The following is a 19,345-nucleotide window of genomic DNA, read 5'->3' as shown; positions in this document are numbered from 1 at the left end:
AGATTAACTGGTCCTGGAGATTAAAAGCGGCACTAAGACAAATGTATATTTTTACCATCGTAAAACAGTTCCTGTCTCAAAACACCATAGCACTTTATATAAACTTCATTTTATGAGACTTTATTAGTATTGGATGGTTATTTACATTGAGGCCAATGGTTATATAGTAAATAAATGAAGGCTGGAGGCAGTGTGCCACCAAAATTGTTCCTATGTGAAACAAGCACTATGAAATAAATGTGTGTTTCTGGTCAGAATAGCCAGCTGATATATAAGTAAACAGGTGCAAAACACAAAACTATTATTGCAATTTAACTTATGCTCATTTTGTTGATTTTTACACTCCCTGACTTTTCCAGATTTTTTTTTTAAACTAAAATCCGTTCAAACAAAATCCCTATCCAACAAACTGTGGTGAGCATTGTTACTAGGAACTATTCAGATATTATACACAATCACACATTTCAACAAAACTTTAAATCATAAAACTTGTCTGGTTTTCACTCTACACTTATGTTATATAATCTTATTTGTAAAATCTCAAAATAAAGACTATTTCACAAAGCAGAAACTAATGAACCATCATTGACTGTTTGGATACAAAGTAGGCTGTGCGAACATGATAGCATGCAGTGGCAAGCAGCCAGCTATGGCTCTCTCCCCAGGGTGGCATCTCTGACAGGGGTAAAAGGGAGGGTGCATTTGGGAGTTGCCAAACATGTTTTCTGTTTATTTTCCTCTTGCAAAATAGCTATACAATGCAAATGCAGCTGGATAATTACACTAGAATCTTCTAATATCCAATTTTCAAACTCAATACTAAAAAAAAGAACTATTTCACATTTTTTAGGACCGGAGATTATATTTGGTCATATAACATATAGCCTTTCCATTAACATAAAACAGAAAATAATTTGGGTACAGTAATTTTCAAGTAATTTCTTTCAAATAGATTAATAAATATTACTTATTTTGTTCCTCGAAAATATTTTTTAAACAATAAAAATTCAATATATGGAAGTTATCTAATGTGTGTGTATATGTTCACTTTGTGCAGAAAGACTTTGAGGATCTCGGCCTAGTTTGCTGTATGTAAGCATTGTGTTATTCTTAAAGACGTCAATTTAAACAAATATATGACTGAGAGAATAAAACTTGAAATTTATGTGCTTCAAATTTACCTTAATTGTAAATGAAGGTAAATTATTTTACCTGCAGAAGGTGATTCTGCAGGTGATTCTAACCTGCAAAATCACCTTCACACCAACAGTATTAAAAAAATCAGAATCAAAAATGTATTGTGTTGCCCATCGCTCACGAAACTTCATATATGACAACAAGGTTCTGAAATGTATGAAGTCAAATCACCAAGATGTTAAGAAAGTGATAAAACCATCATTATCCCTATTGAAATATTTAATCACAGCACAAGACAAAGAGTATTACATCATTTTTAACAGGAATATTCAGCTGTGTGCATTAAATCCGCAATGAAAGGTGTTGTCATGGATTGCAGCAGCTCTACTAACTAAACCTTTCTGGCTTCCTAATACATATTTCTATTGTGTTAAAGTCACAAAAACATCATAGCTTTTGAAGCTATCAGTATAATAAAACACGACTGTAGGTTAGAATTAAAAAAAAAAAAATCATTGCTTAGTTACAGAAAACTACAAAAGACGCGTGTTAAACAGTATAAAGTGAGAATAATGCTTAGAAATGTCTACTTTCTTGGTCAGAGAAACATATTCTAACAAATTTAATCTGTTCCCAACATTGTCTTTTTAAAAAGTCCATCCTTTTTTTTTTTTGTTAAATAGATGAATACAGAAACAAAAAGCAGATGACACACAAGGATAAAAACAAAGATGTCTCCGGCAGCAGAAACAAGGTGCAGATTAACTTCAACTGGGTCTGTTTTAAATGAACCAGGCAATAAAAACACTAATACAATGTTAATAAAATACATTTCTCAATTCATCAGGCTTGACCACAAAACACAAAATTAAGCAGAAAATGCGAGAATAAAATCAACTCAGACGTTTGTAAAAATTAATAGAGTATAAACTGTAAGATACTTAGGTTTTCAAAGGCACTTGGGTTGTTATACCTTTATTGTTTAAATGTGTGCAAAAACAGGTGAAGCAGAGGAGGAGGTGCAGTCCTTTTTTTTTTTTTTATCCAGACGCTCCATCTCACATCCTTCCTACTGCTCCTCATTCTGCTTCTTGGGTGGCTAGAAAGAGACAGCAGTACAGCTAAAAATACTTTTTACAGACCAAAACAAACAACAAAAACAAAACACACACGCCAGGAAATACTGAAGCATGAGAAATCTGATTCCTGCAGATTTATTCATTGCTTCTAACAGAATATTTGTTTTTAAAGGCTTCTAGTCTGATCACATAAAACTTCTTAGGAATATTACAGTTGTGAAAAACATGAACAGTCACGGCGTCGGAATGAAAGAACCGTCATCATGTCATTTTCAAACGGAGGTGAAAAGGTCAACTATTCTGCACAATAAGCACGTCTGACACCCACAACTAAAGACTTTATATTTTTCATAGTATTATTGTACCTTTAATAGTCAACATGTTAGTTATGTTTGCAGTAGTACGAATAACTGTTGCTTTTCTGTTTTATGAAAGAAGGGATTAGAGGATTTTTACATGATATTTTAGAGAAAACATTGTGATATCATCGAACAGTCATACAGTGAATATTTCATACTGGACAAGAAAATGTCTGGCATGTACTATACTGAATAATTACTCAGAGTCTAAACTTGCTTCAGAATAATGTAACGCCCAGCGGATGTTGATACATGCTTCATCATGTGACTCATTGATGACTGGAGACATTTACGTTTGCAGCCTTGTGGATGTGGAGGAAAAGAAGCTTCCTGACTCAAATCATTGCAACAGAAATAAAATAAGGAGAAAATCTGCAGTAGAGAGTTTTGAAGGAAAGGAAACAGGTTGCAAGAAGCTGCCCTTCCTGGAATAGATCACATAAGACTTTGTCTTCCTCACTGTTGTGAGGTGAAATTTGGAAGAGTTTAGCTCAGACTGACGGACTCTCGGTGAAGACGTTTAAGGAGCTAATTTACTCTGAGGAGGTTTGTAATAAAATGCCTCCAAATATGGAGCTCCACCTCGCTGGTCTCTTCCTGTCGCATTTCCTCACCTTTATGAAATGCTGTTGAGTTTTAAAGCATAAATAACTATAAACACTAATCACTTGTTGAGACTTGAAACTGAAAGGTTTCAGCTGTTTTTGCTAACAACTTATTGCCTTCATTCAAAGGCAATAACTCTTTGTGTGTCAAGAGTTTATTTAAATGTACAGGTGACAGAAAAAAACATTTAGAAATAAGAACCTGTTTGGTTTAAACTTTTAACCAAATATTTTATATGGATATTGTCAATACTCCAACATTTGAAGTCATTTAACAGTAGGATTAAACAAAGGCAGAATAAACACCAGAGTTTGAGAAAATAAAAATAAACGTACCTTAGCTCTGTTCTCCGTCCCTTCTTTGTTTTCTGGCATATAAAATCTGATGGATACATTTACCAAAAAGAAGTACAAATTATTATGCATTTAATTCTTGATTAAATATTTCTAAATTAAATGAAAAACATATTTCACTTATTGTATTATTGTTATTACCCCTGTATTGAAGCAGAACCGGGCGTGTCAGAGCCACAGTGAAAGAAATGAGCGTCCTCTGGTTCCCTGACGTCACGGCTGGACGTCCTCATTTCCCATCCTCCAGACGTTTGTCCAGGTTTTGTGTCCCAAAAGTCTTCATCCGAAAAGTCAGATGTATACAGGAGCAAAGGTCATGAGTGTGTAAAAACAAAAGACAGCATCCAGAAATGCATCTACAGGACCATCCACATTTATTCTCACAATTGGTAGAAGTGTGTTTAAAACTGTGAAATAATAAAATATATATATTTATATATATAACACTGAAGTATCTGTGAGAGCACCAACATTTTTTTAATAGATTCAAAATGGTAGAATACTGCTGAAGTAGATTATTGTCTTAATCTTTATTAGTAACCGGAAGAAATATCCAACTTTACCTTGGTGCTTTATTCTTTGAAAATCTGCAGACGTCTGTCCAAAGGCATCTCCAGCAGGACCCAGAGGCTTCTGGATTGCGGTGTTATTCAGTTGGTGGCCAGTCCTCGGTCCGCATGTCACATTTGTCCTTGGTTTCAGAAGAGAAACAACACAAAATTCCGATTATGCTAATGAAGTTTCTTCAAGATAAAACAAGTCCTGAAGGTGTTTGATTCTTACGTTTAGCTGAAAATAACGATGCAGTTTTATAAAAATAAACCTGAAATAAATTAAAGTTTACTGCATATTTTGCTCAGTGTTATAGATTAGGTATAATCTGAGAAGCAAATGGGATTAGCTCACAAAATCTTTATTAATTCCCTTAATGGATCTTTTTTTTTTTAACAATCACACCATGTAAAGTCTGGGAAGAGACACTGTATACATACCATAATAAAAAAATAGAAGAATAGAGCCAGCAGCGACTAAATACCAAGTTTTATGCATTATGCTGTACAAAACACACATTTAATTAAAACAGGAGAAGTAGCAATTTTTTTTTTTTTTAAAAAAAGGAGAAAAGTGGAAAAATACCTGATGGTGAAAGAGAACAGCTTCCTCCAGAGCCACGCCACAGAATTCACATGGAATAACCACGTCGCCCTCTAGTGGACTGGCAGGAGGACTGTAAGAGGCTGGGGAGACCGACCGAGGGAAGGTGGGAATGTTGGAAGCAAGCGTGTTTGGAAAGCTCTGCATCAGCCCTGATGAAGCCTTCCTGCCCATCCTGTCATCTTTAGGAGGTGAAGACGGTTTCTTGCTAAAAGATGCAAACGCAGAGGCGGGACTGCATCCGGTCTGACACAAAGAAAAAAAAACAAAGATTAAAATCTTTGTTAAACGTGTCTTAGACGTCACATTACTTTAAAGATGCAGATAAAATCTGCGTCGTAAAGGGCTGGGCTAACTGGAACTGAACTGAAACAAAGAAAAGTACAGAGGTGTCTTTGAGGTCTAAATAGAATATATTTAGCATTGATTTACTAATTAAAAGGAATTCATTAATTACCTGACAACAGTCAAAACTCACCCATGGAAAGCCAGTTTGTGTCATTGAAGGGAACTGAATGAATTCATTTCTGAACTATTATGTAATTATGTCATTTCATTAGAAATCATAGATCCAAATAGACAAGCTTTTTATTCAGCTTTCTGTGCGAAACATGCAGCCATTGTAAAAGGAAAGCACACCCTCTTCCAGCTCTACAATTTTACATATCAGGACATAAAGGGAGTGATCGGGTCTAAGATCATTTAACTCTAATCTCAAGCATACATACAACAGGTTCCATGCTGCTAAACATGGAAGAATTAAGTACGCCTCATGATCATTTACTAGTAGTAAAAGTTGTTTTCTGTATGACTTTTAGGAGTCTGTGAAGAAAAAAATAAGCCCAGCCCACGTAAAATATTGCTTGTTACTTTCATGTCTCTGTTTGGACCGAGCTGTTCCTGTCAGACAGATGGTCTCACATCTGACTCTAGAATACTTTGGCTTGCCGAGGTTATAAAGCTGCAAAGCAAGTCAACCCATCAACCCTCCACCTTCCTGCTTGACAGCCGGAGTTTCCTCTGATATGAACTTTCTGAAATGTTTCCCATGTGGGAATAATCACATGGACTTCAATTTACCTGCAAATGGCCTCGTAACTCATGTTTTTATAGATACAGTCACACTGATGATCACCTGACCATGAGCCTTAACTGCATCCGTGCTGCTTTGCTACTTCCCCACTTAGACCACAATGGATTCAAAAACATCCCCAAACCTCATGCAGAATAAGGTCCTCTTCTGGAAACAACTCCTCGCAAAACTCACAAGGCAGCATGGTATCTGTGAAAACAAAGTTAAATCATAAACCGAGTGCACACTCAGATGAATCAATGCAATCCTCCTAATTTTACCTGCGGGCCCGGAGCCCTGAACTGCACTCGTCCCTTCAGGCGAGTTAGTGTTTTTATTGTGGGCCAAAGGAAATGAGTTCACTGATGAGTTTGTCTTCTTGTCCTCGTGGTCCCAGATATTCCTCCACACGCTGTCCTCTGCTCCTCCAGCTGCTGTCTCTCCATCACTCTGGAGGCTGAGGGCCAACATATAGTCGTAGTCGAGGCCTGACGACTCCTCATCAGGAGGGCGCACGCTGCTGCTGCCGCCATGAAGAAAATCACCTTGTCCAAGAACTTAAAACACAAACAATCACACAATTATTACAGAAAATATCAAACTTAATACTCAATTACATGAAACCACATCACCGTTCTTGGGGTTCTGTATCTATAAGATAGTTCAGAATCAACTCACAGAGGTTAGATGTTGTACTGTGAGATGTTGAACTCTTCCAGCTTCCCTGCCTCCCGATCTCCACTTGAGCCGCTGTAAACTGAAGGCTCAAACGGCAGAAGAAAGTGAGGACGTTCCGCTGCGCTGATGTTATTGTTCTTAGGGGCTCCCTCCTGCGCTCTTAGGGGGTTTCTGATTGAGTGCGCCTCAAACCAGTCATCAGAAGACCGATTCTCTGTCTGACCACAGCCCATCCTGTTGTTGTTCCTCTCTTGGGGTGGTGTTAGGCTTCCGCATAGGACTGGATGCACAGCTTTTTCACGCAGCATTACGTTGCACTTGCAGTTGGGGCAAGGTTCGGTGCGTGCACCACAATAATCCTCATGCTCCTTGGACTGGCTGAACACAAGCTCCAGCTCACAGTACGGGCATGGGACCAGCCGCTGAGAGCACTCAGAGCTCTGCAAGACACAACCATAAGGAACATTTAGTGGCCCTCATCCAGATTGTTAAATATTATAAGTCAAGAAATTTAAAGTCTACATACTATTTTGTACCAGTTGTACTGCTTCTCTAACTCTACATCAAATTAAATAAATGTACCCCTAAATAGGTGTCAGAATTTCCTACAGCGCAAAATCCTCTGACACTGATTCGAAAAGTATTTTTTTAGAGAAAAGATTCTGTTGGCAACATGTAATGTAATGTAAAGAAAAGTAAGGCAATACCTGATGAACTTCACTTTGATTCTTCTCAATCTTCAGTCCACATTTGCATGAAATCTGGAGAAACCAAAATAAAAGTAACAAAATATTTTTGGGACTGTAATTTGCTTTCTTGTTGATTGAGCTACAAGTCGACAGGTGACAAGTGGGATAAGTCTGACTTGAAAGATCATAATAAAGTTCAGTCAAAATGGAAATAGTGTCCATACTTAAAAATCAGAATTTTTTTATTTTTCTCCAAGATCAGTGGTTTTCTGAAGGTGCTTAAGATTTTAACCTGTAAAAATCACTTCAGTAAAAATACTCAACAGGCTGAAAGGTAACTCTTTACTTTTTTTTTCACAATATGGTTTATAAACATAAGTAATCTTAAGCTGGGTATAATACCTGTGTGTGCTCTTGAATCTTGTGCTCCTGAAGCTCTGAGTGGGGCACTGGCTCCTGGCACACGTCACAGAGTCCAATGTTTCTTCTACAGTGGATCTCATGAGTGGTAAAATTGGCCTCTGGAATGTCGTGCTTGCTGAAAGCCAAAAATATTTAAGTTCAGACAATCGATCAAAAACATGAGTCGTGACATAACTAGTTTATACGCACCAATTACCACAGAACTGTGTGTTTTCATCTGCCATGATGCCACTTGTGACCTAAAAGAAACATTACAGAAATTACACCAATCTGTCTGTGTTAAGGTGGCTGAAGTTCACTCAGTCAACTGTAGTGAGGAATTTGCTTAGTCGATTAAGTCAACAAATGAAACTAAACTTAGTTTAGCTCCATGAATCATCAGAAAAACGGAGCTAACTTTACATCTTGAAATGAAACTAATCGGCAGCACTTTCGCTTTATTCACTGTTTTTACGTAGCTTAATAATGTTAAGTACAAAAATAGCCCATATTTCAATATCAATACTCTTAGTCAACATTAGTAAACAAGCGACTTCACAGAGTTCTATTCTAAATATCAGTTGTGCTTAGCAAACTACTTAGCTTAACCCCAAGTATCATTTTCTTCCCTTTATAACGCATTTATAGCGTCACAAAGCCAACCTAGCCACAGAAGTATTTTTTTGTTAAAGCTTTAATTCGAGTTTACCTTTGGTCCTTCGACGGTATTTAACCAAATAGGCAAGTGACAAACTACCTCACGATGTTAGCTTAGAGAAACAGTTTGTTAATTCTCCGTCCCGATAGGTGGGAAATTCCTGCCCTGGGTAAAGTCTTTCAGGCGTGCTTACTTTGCGGCCATAAAACTAACTATTCACAACAATGGTGAACAGTTGAGTATATCTTACCAAGACAAAGATCCCATTTATCTTTACTGAGAAAAAGTACACTTGGTTTTGCTTAACAAAACTAATTGAGGTTTAAACAATTTTCCTACGAGTCTAAACGCAGAGCATAATGCGAAACAGTCTCAGCTCCGTTCTGATTGGTTCAGTAAAAAAAAATAAAAAAAACACAAAAAAAACGAAAACGTGCACCGCAAGATGTGTCGGGTGATACAGATTGTTTCTAAATACGCGTTCCTACTTAGTTTAACTATGTACAATATAAATATTTCAGACAAAACCCTGTAAAAAATACTTTTACACATAGCTATGGTAAAATAAAGAAAGACAACCAAATAACACCTCTTTCCACTCTTCTGGTTTAATGTTCATCAAGATTAATCTTACCCCTCATTACTATAATTTGATTAAGTTGCAGCCATTACACATCAGAGCCAATAAACAGACAAATCATACACAAGCTATAAATGTTGCATTCCTCAAGAACTTAACAGTTCATGAAACGAATATCACACATATTTAATACTCTCCTTGGTATCACCATGTTGTGGCTTTTTAATATGATCACACTATTTTACTTAACATTAACCACAAAACAAATACTACTCCACAAGACAAAATAACTCACAGAATTGTCTTTAAGATGTTTATTGAATGTTTGATCCATCAATACTGTAATGAGACATTTTTATTGTAAGGCACAATTTTGTTGAGAAAAACACTGATTTGTTACAGTACATTTTTGAATGTGGTACATTTATCCCCAGAACTCCCACTCTATCCTAACAACCACCCAATAATTGGACCAAAACTGTGAAATATAAAAACCTTCAACTCCAACACCTGACATAGTAACTGTAACCAGGAGTTTAGAAATGAAATTATGAGCTGAAGCAAAAACATATAGTGGCAGAGTATACACTGAAAAATAATGAGTGGACACACCATTTCTGCACCTGTAAGAGGAATATCTAGTTTTGAAGGGATTTTAACAGGCTTTCATAAGCTTCATCATAGTGAGTTACAAGACTGATGCAAGTTTGGGTGAAATGTGAAGCCACGTAATAAAATCAATTTCATGATTAACATTTTGAAGACCAGACATCCAGGATGAAAATTAGCTTCATCGGCTATATGGACAGAACCTGCTGCTGTAGCCAGAGTAAAGCCTAACAAATAACTCTGGTAATATCACAAGAAACAAAGACTAATGGAGTAAAAAAAACAGCAAAACTACAACCATCTCTGACATACAGATGAAAAAAGAATTACATAGCTTTCCGATCCAAGGAAAAATATACAAAATAAAAAATTAAGTGGTTAGGGATTCAGCAAATACAAGTCAAACTAAAAGGTCACAATGATCTTCATTCTGTTATCATTTCTACAATAAGGCTCCTATTAATAGATTGACCCAAGGATTTATAGGCTCTTGACAAGAAAAATGTTCAAAATTACCTGTGAAATTTTCAGCACATTCACCATATTCAGAAAGTGTGGAAAACACTGTATTGCTTAAGCAACATAAAATAGCTGCATGAAGATGGGCTTAATAAGGCATTATTGCAATAATCCATCTCTTTACATTAAACTGTGACTTAAAGACGCTCTGTACAGGAGCAATGTTACTAAAAATAACTGTGAGCTTTACACATAAACACCTGTGCAAGTATGTGTCTACCTTCATTTGCTGTGTTGTAACAAGTGTAAAGGCCCACTAAAGACCTGGTTTATTACTCTATATTGTGCCTTCTGTTACTCTCCTCTGTTGACAAAGGAAAGACATAAAACAAACTTTTATATTTGGTCGATCATTGCAATTCTAATAACCCAGAGTTAAAAATTAATCAAGTGTTTAGACAAACCAAACACTCTGCAGCAACTCCTCAAAACGAGCAGCTGTTTTCACCTTGGTCCAATGGAAAAAAATTTTAAAAAATATTCAGTAGATTGCTCCTACAGTCGGTAACCACAGTCCTGTGAAAAATATCTTTGCTTTACTACACCATTGTATACAAGCCCCAGAGGCTAAAAAGGCTCAAAATCTGTGTAGAACAGAAGGGGATAAAAGAAAAATGTCCAATACAAATATTAAGTGTAAAGGCACAGATGTTCTTTACAAGTTGAGGCTAGAAATCAGAGGTAGAAGAAGAAGAAGGGCAAAGGAGGAAAAAACAGCTTTTAAAAAGGGAGGAAATGTGTGATGAAATTTCTATCTGTCCTTGGATCCAAGTTTCTCAATCAAGTCCTGCAGAGGAGCAAGCTCCCGCCTGTCAATAAGGTTGAACTCCTGCAAGAGGAAGGAGAATAAAAAACATCAGACTAGGCCTGGCACGTTAAATTTTGCTGGACAAAAATTGTCCCCGAGCTTATTGCGATAAACGATAATGTTGTTTTGAGACCATTTTCAAGTAATGCAATTGTAATTATGGCTTTAAAATGAAAGAACTCATTCTCAAAATCAATAGACTTTAATTCTAATGAACATTTAAACACTGGAACTGCAAGACATTTTGAATATCCAAAATACAGAAAACAGAAACAATAAAATAAATCATGAAGTCTCTGTAAACAAAATTATCTTTCAAAAAAGGGATAGTTGAGACCAAAACACCAGACTGAAGAAATATCCTTCAGTTTTTGGTAAAGAGAGAAAGAAAAGGGAAAAACTACAAATCAAGCAAATAAAAATTCTGAGTTTATTTTATCATACAATTAATTGATTTATTGTTTTCTGTGACAGGCCTACATCAAACCAGAAATTCAAAATCAGCACTAAAATATTTTAGCCCCCAATAAAAACATTTATGCATTGTGGTTAAACATAGTACAACTGCATGAGCAATTTATGTTCCTAATGTTTCAGTTCTACTTTTTTTTAAGAAACTGTTGGGTTTTTTTTTTTTAAATTAATATTAATAACCGTCATACGATGCATTTAATGCTACTGATGGTAGAAAAATAACCCAAAAGAAACAATGACACTTGTTTATTAATTTACTGGATTGATTTGGCCCAAGACAAATTTATTGGAAACATTATTCAGGTAATTTATAAAATTCTCCATATTTGGGGCAGTCCCAATATAAATAATTGTTTAGAGATTTTACTACTATTTATTCACAGCTTTGTTGATCTTGCCTACAAAATTTGCATCAAGAAAAAAAAAAAAGACCTTTCTATTAGCCTTTTAACATCACAACAGATGACTAATGTCATAATCAAAGACATTAAAAAACCTACAATATTTTGACAGCATGGTCTCTAAACAGTCATATTTTTGAAGTACTGGATGGGGTCATTACAGAGGTCAGAGCCATATCAGGTCATCACTTTACAGAGCTCCACATTAAACCTAATTATTCAGTGCAATATTGTGCAAAAATGATTATCACTTTCTCAGTGATAATCAGGGTTTCTGCTCCTGATCCCAATGAGGCCCATAAAATACTTAAATCAAATTTCTGACCTTTTCCAGTCTGCATAAGAACTATGCTTACATATTTCAGTCTTGCACAAAAATCCCCCATTCTAGTGTGATGACCTCACCTGGACGAAGAAAATGAAATGCTTGAAGGAGGTGTTGAGGTGAGCCTCCTCCTGCAGCTGTATCACAGAGTCAAAATGTTGATGGTAGATGTGAGCATAAACCCTGAACAGGCGCTTCAGGATGGTTTTGGCCACAGACATGAAATTCTTGGGGAAAGGAACTCCTGCAACGCAAAAGATTATAGAAAAAAGGAGAAGTGGAGATGAAAATAAAATGTAATTTTTTAAGCATTTGTGACCTTTACACGTTCACTTTGAGCTCCGTCTACTTTTAAGGCTGAAGAAGTTTAAAAAGGTTTACAAAGAGGAAGTGCAAAATGACTAGAATCATTTAATTCTGTGTAAAACTAGAAATAAAAGCTCACCGATCTTGGAGGGAAAGAGCGTCTCATCATCCAGCTGGTCCTGCACCCAGGTCATCAGGTAGTCTATGTACTTGGGTGCAGAACACTTGATTGGCTTCTTAATGTTGGTCCCATCAGCCCAGTGATACTCATACCTAAACAAAATGCAATCAGCAGGCACAGAAAAACAAATTTATTGATTCAAGTGCAGGTGAGATTAAATAAAATGACCAAAAGGAAATAAAAAATAAAAAAGGTAATTTGCATGATGTTCTTGGCAGAGGCTGCGTCAACAGGAAGCAAAACCACGTCTCTTCCTCCTGATTAGAAGCTGCGCACAGTCTTGGATGGACCGAGGATAGAGGAAGTGCCAAATCTAGATACTAAGCTCATTTCCTGTTTTCCTCATGTGACAGTCAAACCAATTGCCTCTGTCATTTTAGCTGAAAATAAAGTTTCACATTGTCCATTTTCTCAACATGAAATAATGACTCAGAAAAAGGAATAAATCAGAGAGGGAGTTTCTGAGAGTGAAATTCACATGGTTTAAATTTGGTGGTCTCAACAGTTCTTTATTTAGGAGCTCAAATATTGAAAGTAATTTGTGATTCTTGTTTCCGTCTGAGTGCATCATGGCTGCCTTTGACCAAATTCAACATGGAGTCTGTTGTGACAGCCTCTTATTTACACACTGTGGCCACAGAATTAATAATGGCTGCCTTTAATTTTCTAAGTACTGAAGGTGATTTAAGGTTTTAATTAAATTGTCTTTTCACCATTATTAGAAAGGGAGGAATGCAAAGGGAGAACTAAAAATCTACAAAAAAACGATGTTTCAAAAAAACGATGGAATAACACTTTCTACCACCACATGTGAGGTTCTTCCTACTTATTGAAGCATCAGTAATATTTCCGTGCAACTTTGTTCTTTGTTTAATTTGTAAAAAAAAAGGTTACATGTATTGAAAATGTTTGTTACCTTGGTCCTGCAGACATCACAGGGCAGCTGGTCTCAGTGCAGAACTCTGTGATGGTGCCGTACAGCATGTTGATCTGGTTGAAGAAGTCCACGGCTGAAGAAAACAGTAAAACATTAAGCACCAAGTAGCACCTCTTAACAGAGATAGACCTGTTATTACTTTAACAATGATGAGTATTAGTCTCAGTTTGAGTTTAATAGCATCTCGGCAACAATGGCTATGTCATAACAAGGTGTAATAAACAGATCTCTGTGAGCGAATATTTTTTTATTTTAAGGACTTTTTCTTAAATGACTACGTCAATTTTTTTAAAAAAGCTGATGTGACGATTCATAAACACTTTCGAGACTAATATTAAACAAAAAAAATCATAATATTTATCAAATAGATTTATTTCAACCAAGCAAATGCATATATAAAATCTGATAAACATGCAAGAATAAATCTTAGAAAGGTATGTGTTGGTAAGTTTGGAGCCTACAATAAGTCTGAAATGACCGATGTGTCACCTTGAGTTTACTACCAAGTGATCCTTTTCATTATATCGAGCGTAAACAAACACAACTGGAGTATTGATACGCAAGCCAAAGCCAATCAAACTTGTGGTGCAACATCTTGACTAAGTGAGGACAAATGACAAATCTTATTGCCTATGACTAATAACAGGAAATGTTTGCCTCATCAACTGTGATGTAATGCATTAGCATTTTTCTTGGGATGAATGAGGTACTTGCATGCTCAGAAAAATTAAGATTCTAAAGTGAATCAGGAACATTTAATTGTGAAACAAAGCACAGGCCAACAGGTCATTTATTACATTTATTCATACAAACAGGAGTTAGGTTCCTCCCAGTTCTGTAGGCCCATCCACTCATCTGTGTGAATTCCCGCTCACTTACTGACCACTACATAGTCCGTTTCTTTCCTTAGAAACGGCTGAGAGGAAGAATCAGTACAACCAGAAGACTTAATTTTACACCTCTGACCAGCAAAACGTTGTTACATAATGCTGCTTACAGAGCAATGAGACAAAGTCACAGTTTGGCCAGGAATTGTTCAAGCCTTTGTCAGATTTAACTTTAAAGTAATTCTTTAATTCTACCAACATGTTTCTTCTGACTGGACGTACATTCAGGCGACCAAACCAGAGTCCTGACCGAATCTGTGTGGGGAGCTGCAGATTAGAGCGAAGAGAAGCCGGGCTTCCAACCTCAAAGAATTCAAGATCAAAGATAAAATCAAGTGGACAGATTCAGAAAGATAAATAAAAGGGTTTGATCATTTTGATGCCAGATGTGTTATCTAGACTCTCAAACCAGATATGTTTTGTGATTTTATTTTGGAGAAGCTGATTCTTAACACTTTACTGTAAAGAACTGGATAAGTGAACTAATGAAGTATTGGCCAATAGAAGCCTTTACGCAATGTCTTCTGTGCAAGATTTTTTTTTTCTCTCTCAGCAGTTAATTTGCCTCACGGCTGGTGGCACAAATGCTTAGCTCAGAGCAGCCACAGTCTGAGGCTTGACGTTGGCCACTGAAGATCATCAATTTCAGATCCCACCAGAGTTTTCAAAATAAGAGTGGCATTACCCTTGAAAACAAACCCTAAAGTTATTTCTACTTACACAAAGTTAAAAAAAAAAAAAAAAAAAAACACTATTCAAGTTAGAAAATGCCACCATAGCAATTACAAAGATATGAATCTACTCACAGACCTCAGTGAGCTGAAGGCTAGATGAGCAATCTAACACTTTCTGTACGTAGACGGATCTTCATACTAGATTTACTGAGCCTGGACATGGTAAATGTTTGAAAATCTAATCTACTTCATCATTAAACTGATGGCGCTGCAGGTGCGATGGTGGGTCTTACCAGAAAGTAAAAAAAAAAAAATTGGACTAACCTCAACACTATAGTAACAACCAGGATTACATTTATGCATAAAGATGAATTAAGAAATTAGCTGATTAAATTAAATGTTTTTCTGATCAGTGGAAGCTCCACCTTTGTGCTACATCAGGTTGCACCAAGCTTCACAATTTGATGTAAAAGTTTTACTGCAGAAAGAAGAGAGCCATTTTGAATATTTGTGATTTGATCAAAATTTACTAAGAAGAAATAAGGGGAGCCCAACATATATATATCCAATGCAGTATTAATTTTGTATAATCTGTTTGGATTGCATCACATGCTGGCAATTATATTCTAAGTACCAAGATTTGACCATTTTCATGGCTATAATGTGTTGTCACACAGCTGACAGCCACAGGGAAAGTTGGAAGCGTTGTAATGATTAATGGGAACCAGTTGAGTGAGGAAAAATTAGATTTTTCGCGGCTGATGTCAATGTTTTTCAATAACACCATCGCCTGATGTTGTGCAGCCTGGAACAAACAGACGTGACAAGCTTCTAGAATGGAAACTCCATTTCTACAGGAATGTTGATGTTTCATTCAGGCAGCAGCAGCAGAGAGATGGACTTCTGTCATTTTAGTTGTTTTGCTGGATTTGAAAATGATGTCAACTTTTTGGAACTACCAGAATCAAGATAAGGATCCACATTATTCACAGTGACTGTTGCCAACAAATACTATTACCAACTGTGCTAATTACAACATTCGCTAATGCTACACATCCCTTGAAATGTCAAATCAATAGGTATTTTATCTTTGTTTTTAAATACTAAAACCAAGTTACAAATCCTTTTCACATTCACTTTGTGTGATATTTCTGTCCTTATTATAAATAATAATGGCAGCTAGAAAATAAAATTTATATTTTTGATGCTACTGAATAAGAAAATCTAAATTTGAATGTCAAAGTACTACAAAACTCGAGATTGGACATAAACCATAATAACCAGTCTTCTGCTCTCATGTCATAACAGCTTAGCAGTTTTATTTACCAGCCATGCGAGTGGAAGCTGCCTGTTCTCCACCTAGGATGACTAAAGCTATTCATCATCTCCAGAGCACATTTGCAATTTTACATCTGATTGGTCCCATTTTATTAAAGCTAACTTGGTGCCATTTGGCCATTTAGTGCAATGCACTTAAGCTGATCTGAGATCTGTTAATCTGCCTCCTAGTAAATATTTTTCTGTATAAGAAAAAAAAATCTGAATGCATTTTTTAACCCGATTACAAACTTTTGATTACATAAAACAATATTTTCTACTTTTGTAAATTATTGGCTGCAATATTAAGATTAAGTTTCTTAGTTGTGTGTTTGTATACATCCACTATTTACACACAAACCACTATTTTAAACCTGTGGTCATCAAAGATTCATCCCAACATTGGCCCATAGTAAAAATTTAAATAGTTCCCTGTACACTAGGTGTGTTGATTCATTGTATTTGTTCACTCACTATTCACAGCGATCCATTCATTGAGATCCTCTCCCTCTGGTAGCATGACAGCCTGTCTCAGGTTCCCGCTGCCCAGCGTCGCCTCGGCGTGTTTGAGCAGCTCATACTGGTGAGAGCCTTCTGGGATGTTTTTCTTCGGCTTGAAGGTCTTAGATGAGCGACTGCCACTGCAAACAAGAGAACATAGAACTAAGCAACCGTGTGTAAATGTGTCATGGTTGTACAAGTGCCCCCAGGGAGTTGAGACATCACTTCGTATCCTCTTCAATATTTCATTAAGCAGTCTTCTTCTAACCAGCTCTGTTGCTCTGCAGTTCACACCACGTCTCGTATATTTGTTCCTGGAGAAAATCTGCCTGGGAATCTTTGAGCTGTAGGACGTACCTGGAAAAACCCTCAAAGAACTGAGCCAGGAGGCATTTTGATAGGCTCCATATCAGTTCTCCGTTTCATACTCCTAGTTTGCCATTCGGTCTCATCCCATTTTGCACAAACTCATACTTAAATTCTTATATTTCTCTAAGTAGTCAGGCATTTTCAAAGAATTGTGGAGATGTGATACAAATGCTTGAATCTTAACTATTTTAAATTGTATAGTTTTCTGAATACTTTGACACAAGTTGTTTCTATTAATCTAGTTGTGAACGTTTTGTGAATTTAGTGATTTTTATTAAGTAAACAAGATTAAGGCAAACTAAGACAATTGGGTAATTTCCTGCTGATTATATCCATCGCCACATCTCCTTTAACTTACCTATAAGGTAGACAGATTAGAAAAAAATACTTCTAGTCATCAGTTGTCAGGTCTGGCACAAAATGTCTCTAAAGCAGACATAGCAGATTAACACATTTTCTAACAGAAAATCCCATGCAAAGTGGCTCAATTTTGTTCCAGAAAGATTTGCATATAAAATGAGAAAAAAAAACTGCAAACACACCAACTCTTAACAGACATAAAAGCTCAAAGTCATCCTTATCAGATCCACCAATCATCTCAAAAGCTTCTTAAAGCAAAAGAGGTGCAGGACTACTCTGAGCTCTTTGTATTTCATCCATTTCAGTTAAGCCATTTTAAAAAAAAAGGTTTAAAACTATTTTTACAACACTTTTTTCAGTTTTTTAAAATATCAATGTTTTTGATTAGATTTGAAGATGGCATGTTCAAAGGGTGCCCTCTACAAGGTCTTGAAGTTCAAGATTTAGCACGTCTGAATTAAGCAATTCATCGAAACTAGAAGTCTTTACAGTGAACACCTAGTCACTGTCACATTAGTTTCTAACTTTAAAAAAAAAACTGGGGTGGCTTGTTTTCAGTGAAACATTTAACCCAGCTGGTGCAACAGACAGGAAATGTAATTGTATGCCACTGTGACAGTAAACAGGGAAATTAATTAACATGATGGATGCTTGGAGGCCCCAAAATAGAAATTAAAATTATACTAACATCTGATTCAGAACTGTGAGCACCTTTAGTCTTGCTTAGAAATAAGTAATAATAAAAATGAAATCAGAGGTTAGGCTTATTTACTCCCTCAGATCTAAAGCTGAGTAGTTGTGAATAAAAGCAGTCTGCACATACTTAAATCCAGATTATTAACAACCTTACAGGTTAGAAACGCGATTTTAAGCGAATCTGACCATATTTGGTCTTAAGAGTAATTTAGCTAATTACTTTTTCTGTCTCATAACTCTGGTATTTCCCTTGATACGCAATTAGTCCAACCGCACATGTTTTAAAATGTACCTTTGTGTCATTTCAACGACGCTAACTTCACCTCAACATGTAACCTACCCGTGGTTGTTTTGAGATGCAGCTGACTAGTTTTCGGTCTCAGCTAACTTCCCTTGTGAACTTCGCAGAAGCGCAGCTAACCCTGACCGCAAAGCTCCGCTCTGACTCAGGAAGCAAACTGCAACTTTACTTACAACAGGAAGCTCATCTTGACGAAGACGTTGTTGAAGTGTCTTTGTGAAGACTACAAGTTGAGGTTTAGTACGTAGAAATGTGCTTTTAAATCTCTTTCTTAGCATGAAGAACTATCATCGACTTGGCGTCACGCGAAGATGAACTGCACCCACAGCGGCTCTTCCTCTGTTGGCCGTCTGTCAGCAGGCAGACTATCGCCACCTTAAGGCCACAGGTGGATATGACCGCTTTCTGTTACAACTCGGTTAAAATTACATGATTGTTTCTGGATGGTCTTTGCAGAACTTCTCTGATATATTCTCTCTATTCTTTTTGTTTTTCATACCAATGTATTTACTTGTTGAAAGCTACACCCCTGGCATACTTTATAATATATTGTGTTCTCTTTCTTTGTACTTGTAAACAAAGATGCTCATTAATTAAAAAAAAAAAAAGTTACAATTACATGATAAAAAATAAATAATTATGCCAAAATTGTTTAAGAAAATGTGAAAAATTTTCACATATTTAGTGATAAAATTATTACTCTAATTTTACGGACATGTTCATGCATATAGAATGTTCAGTTCAAATCAGAGGTATGCAGACAGTGTGTCACAGAGTCAACCCAGTTGGAAGTGACAGGTTTATAAATTGTAGACTGAATGTGTAAATAATGTTCAGAGCCAAACAAACCTTTGAGACGAGATGTGAAGCATCTTTTAGAAAAAAAGAGGGAAAGTCCTTACTGATGAGAAC

The 19,345-nt window shown here is 36.3% G+C and overlaps 2 protein-coding genes across 2 annotated transcripts; both read right to left on the bottom strand.

Annotated features, from left to right (window-relative positions):
* Positions 1-1,398: 1,398 nt before the first annotated feature.
* On the bottom strand, positions 1,399-8,567 carry trafd1 (TRAF-type zinc finger domain containing 1). The gene is given in 14 exon segments (XM_032577617.1): positions 1,399-2,236; positions 3,517-3,562; positions 3,676-3,811; positions 4,098-4,200; positions 4,202-4,225; positions 4,672-4,935; positions 5,907-5,971; positions 6,043-6,318; positions 6,440-6,485; positions 6,487-6,879; positions 7,147-7,200; positions 7,531-7,666; positions 7,741-7,790; positions 8,439-8,567. Coding segments are annotated over 13 exon segments (1,608 nt in total). The 5' UTR covers positions 7,776-7,790; positions 8,439-8,567; the 3' UTR covers positions 1,399-2,206.
* Positions 8,568-9,067: 500 nt separating this feature from the next.
* mob1a (MOB kinase activator 1A) lies at positions 9,068-18,785 on the bottom strand. Its single transcript, XM_032579020.1, has 6 exons — positions 18,607-18,785; positions 16,681-16,847; positions 13,308-13,401; positions 12,350-12,483; positions 11,985-12,148; positions 9,068-10,725 (listed from the first exon to the last, which is right to left on the bottom strand). The coding sequence occupies exons 1-6, from the start codon at positions 18,618-18,620 to the stop codon at positions 10,648-10,650; spliced, it is 651 nt and encodes a 216-aa protein (XP_032434911.1). The 5' UTR covers positions 18,621-18,785; the 3' UTR covers positions 9,068-10,647.
* Between the last annotated feature and the right edge of the window lie 560 nt (positions 18,786-19,345).

The sequence above is a fragment of the Xiphophorus hellerii genome, chromosome 12 (assembly GCF_003331165.1).
Source record: "Xiphophorus hellerii strain 12219 chromosome 12, Xiphophorus_hellerii-4.1, whole genome shotgun sequence".
NCBI classification, from domain to species: domain Eukaryota; kingdom Metazoa; phylum Chordata; class Actinopteri; order Cyprinodontiformes; family Poeciliidae; genus Xiphophorus; species Xiphophorus hellerii.
This window is presented reverse-complemented; position numbering and strand designations above follow the sequence as displayed.

Bases quoted from the DNA above. Each gene is read 5' to 3' on its own strand.
- mob1a (XM_032579020.1), bottom strand. The intron at 13,402-16,680 runs GTGAGTGAACAA...TGTTTTCTTCAG, and splicing joins TGAATGGATCGCTGTGAATA to CCGTGGACTTCTTCAACCAG. The intron at 12,149-12,349 runs GTGAGCTTTTAT...TTTGCGTTGCAG, and splicing joins GCTCTTTCCCTCCAAGATCG to GAGTTCCTTTCCCCAAGAAT.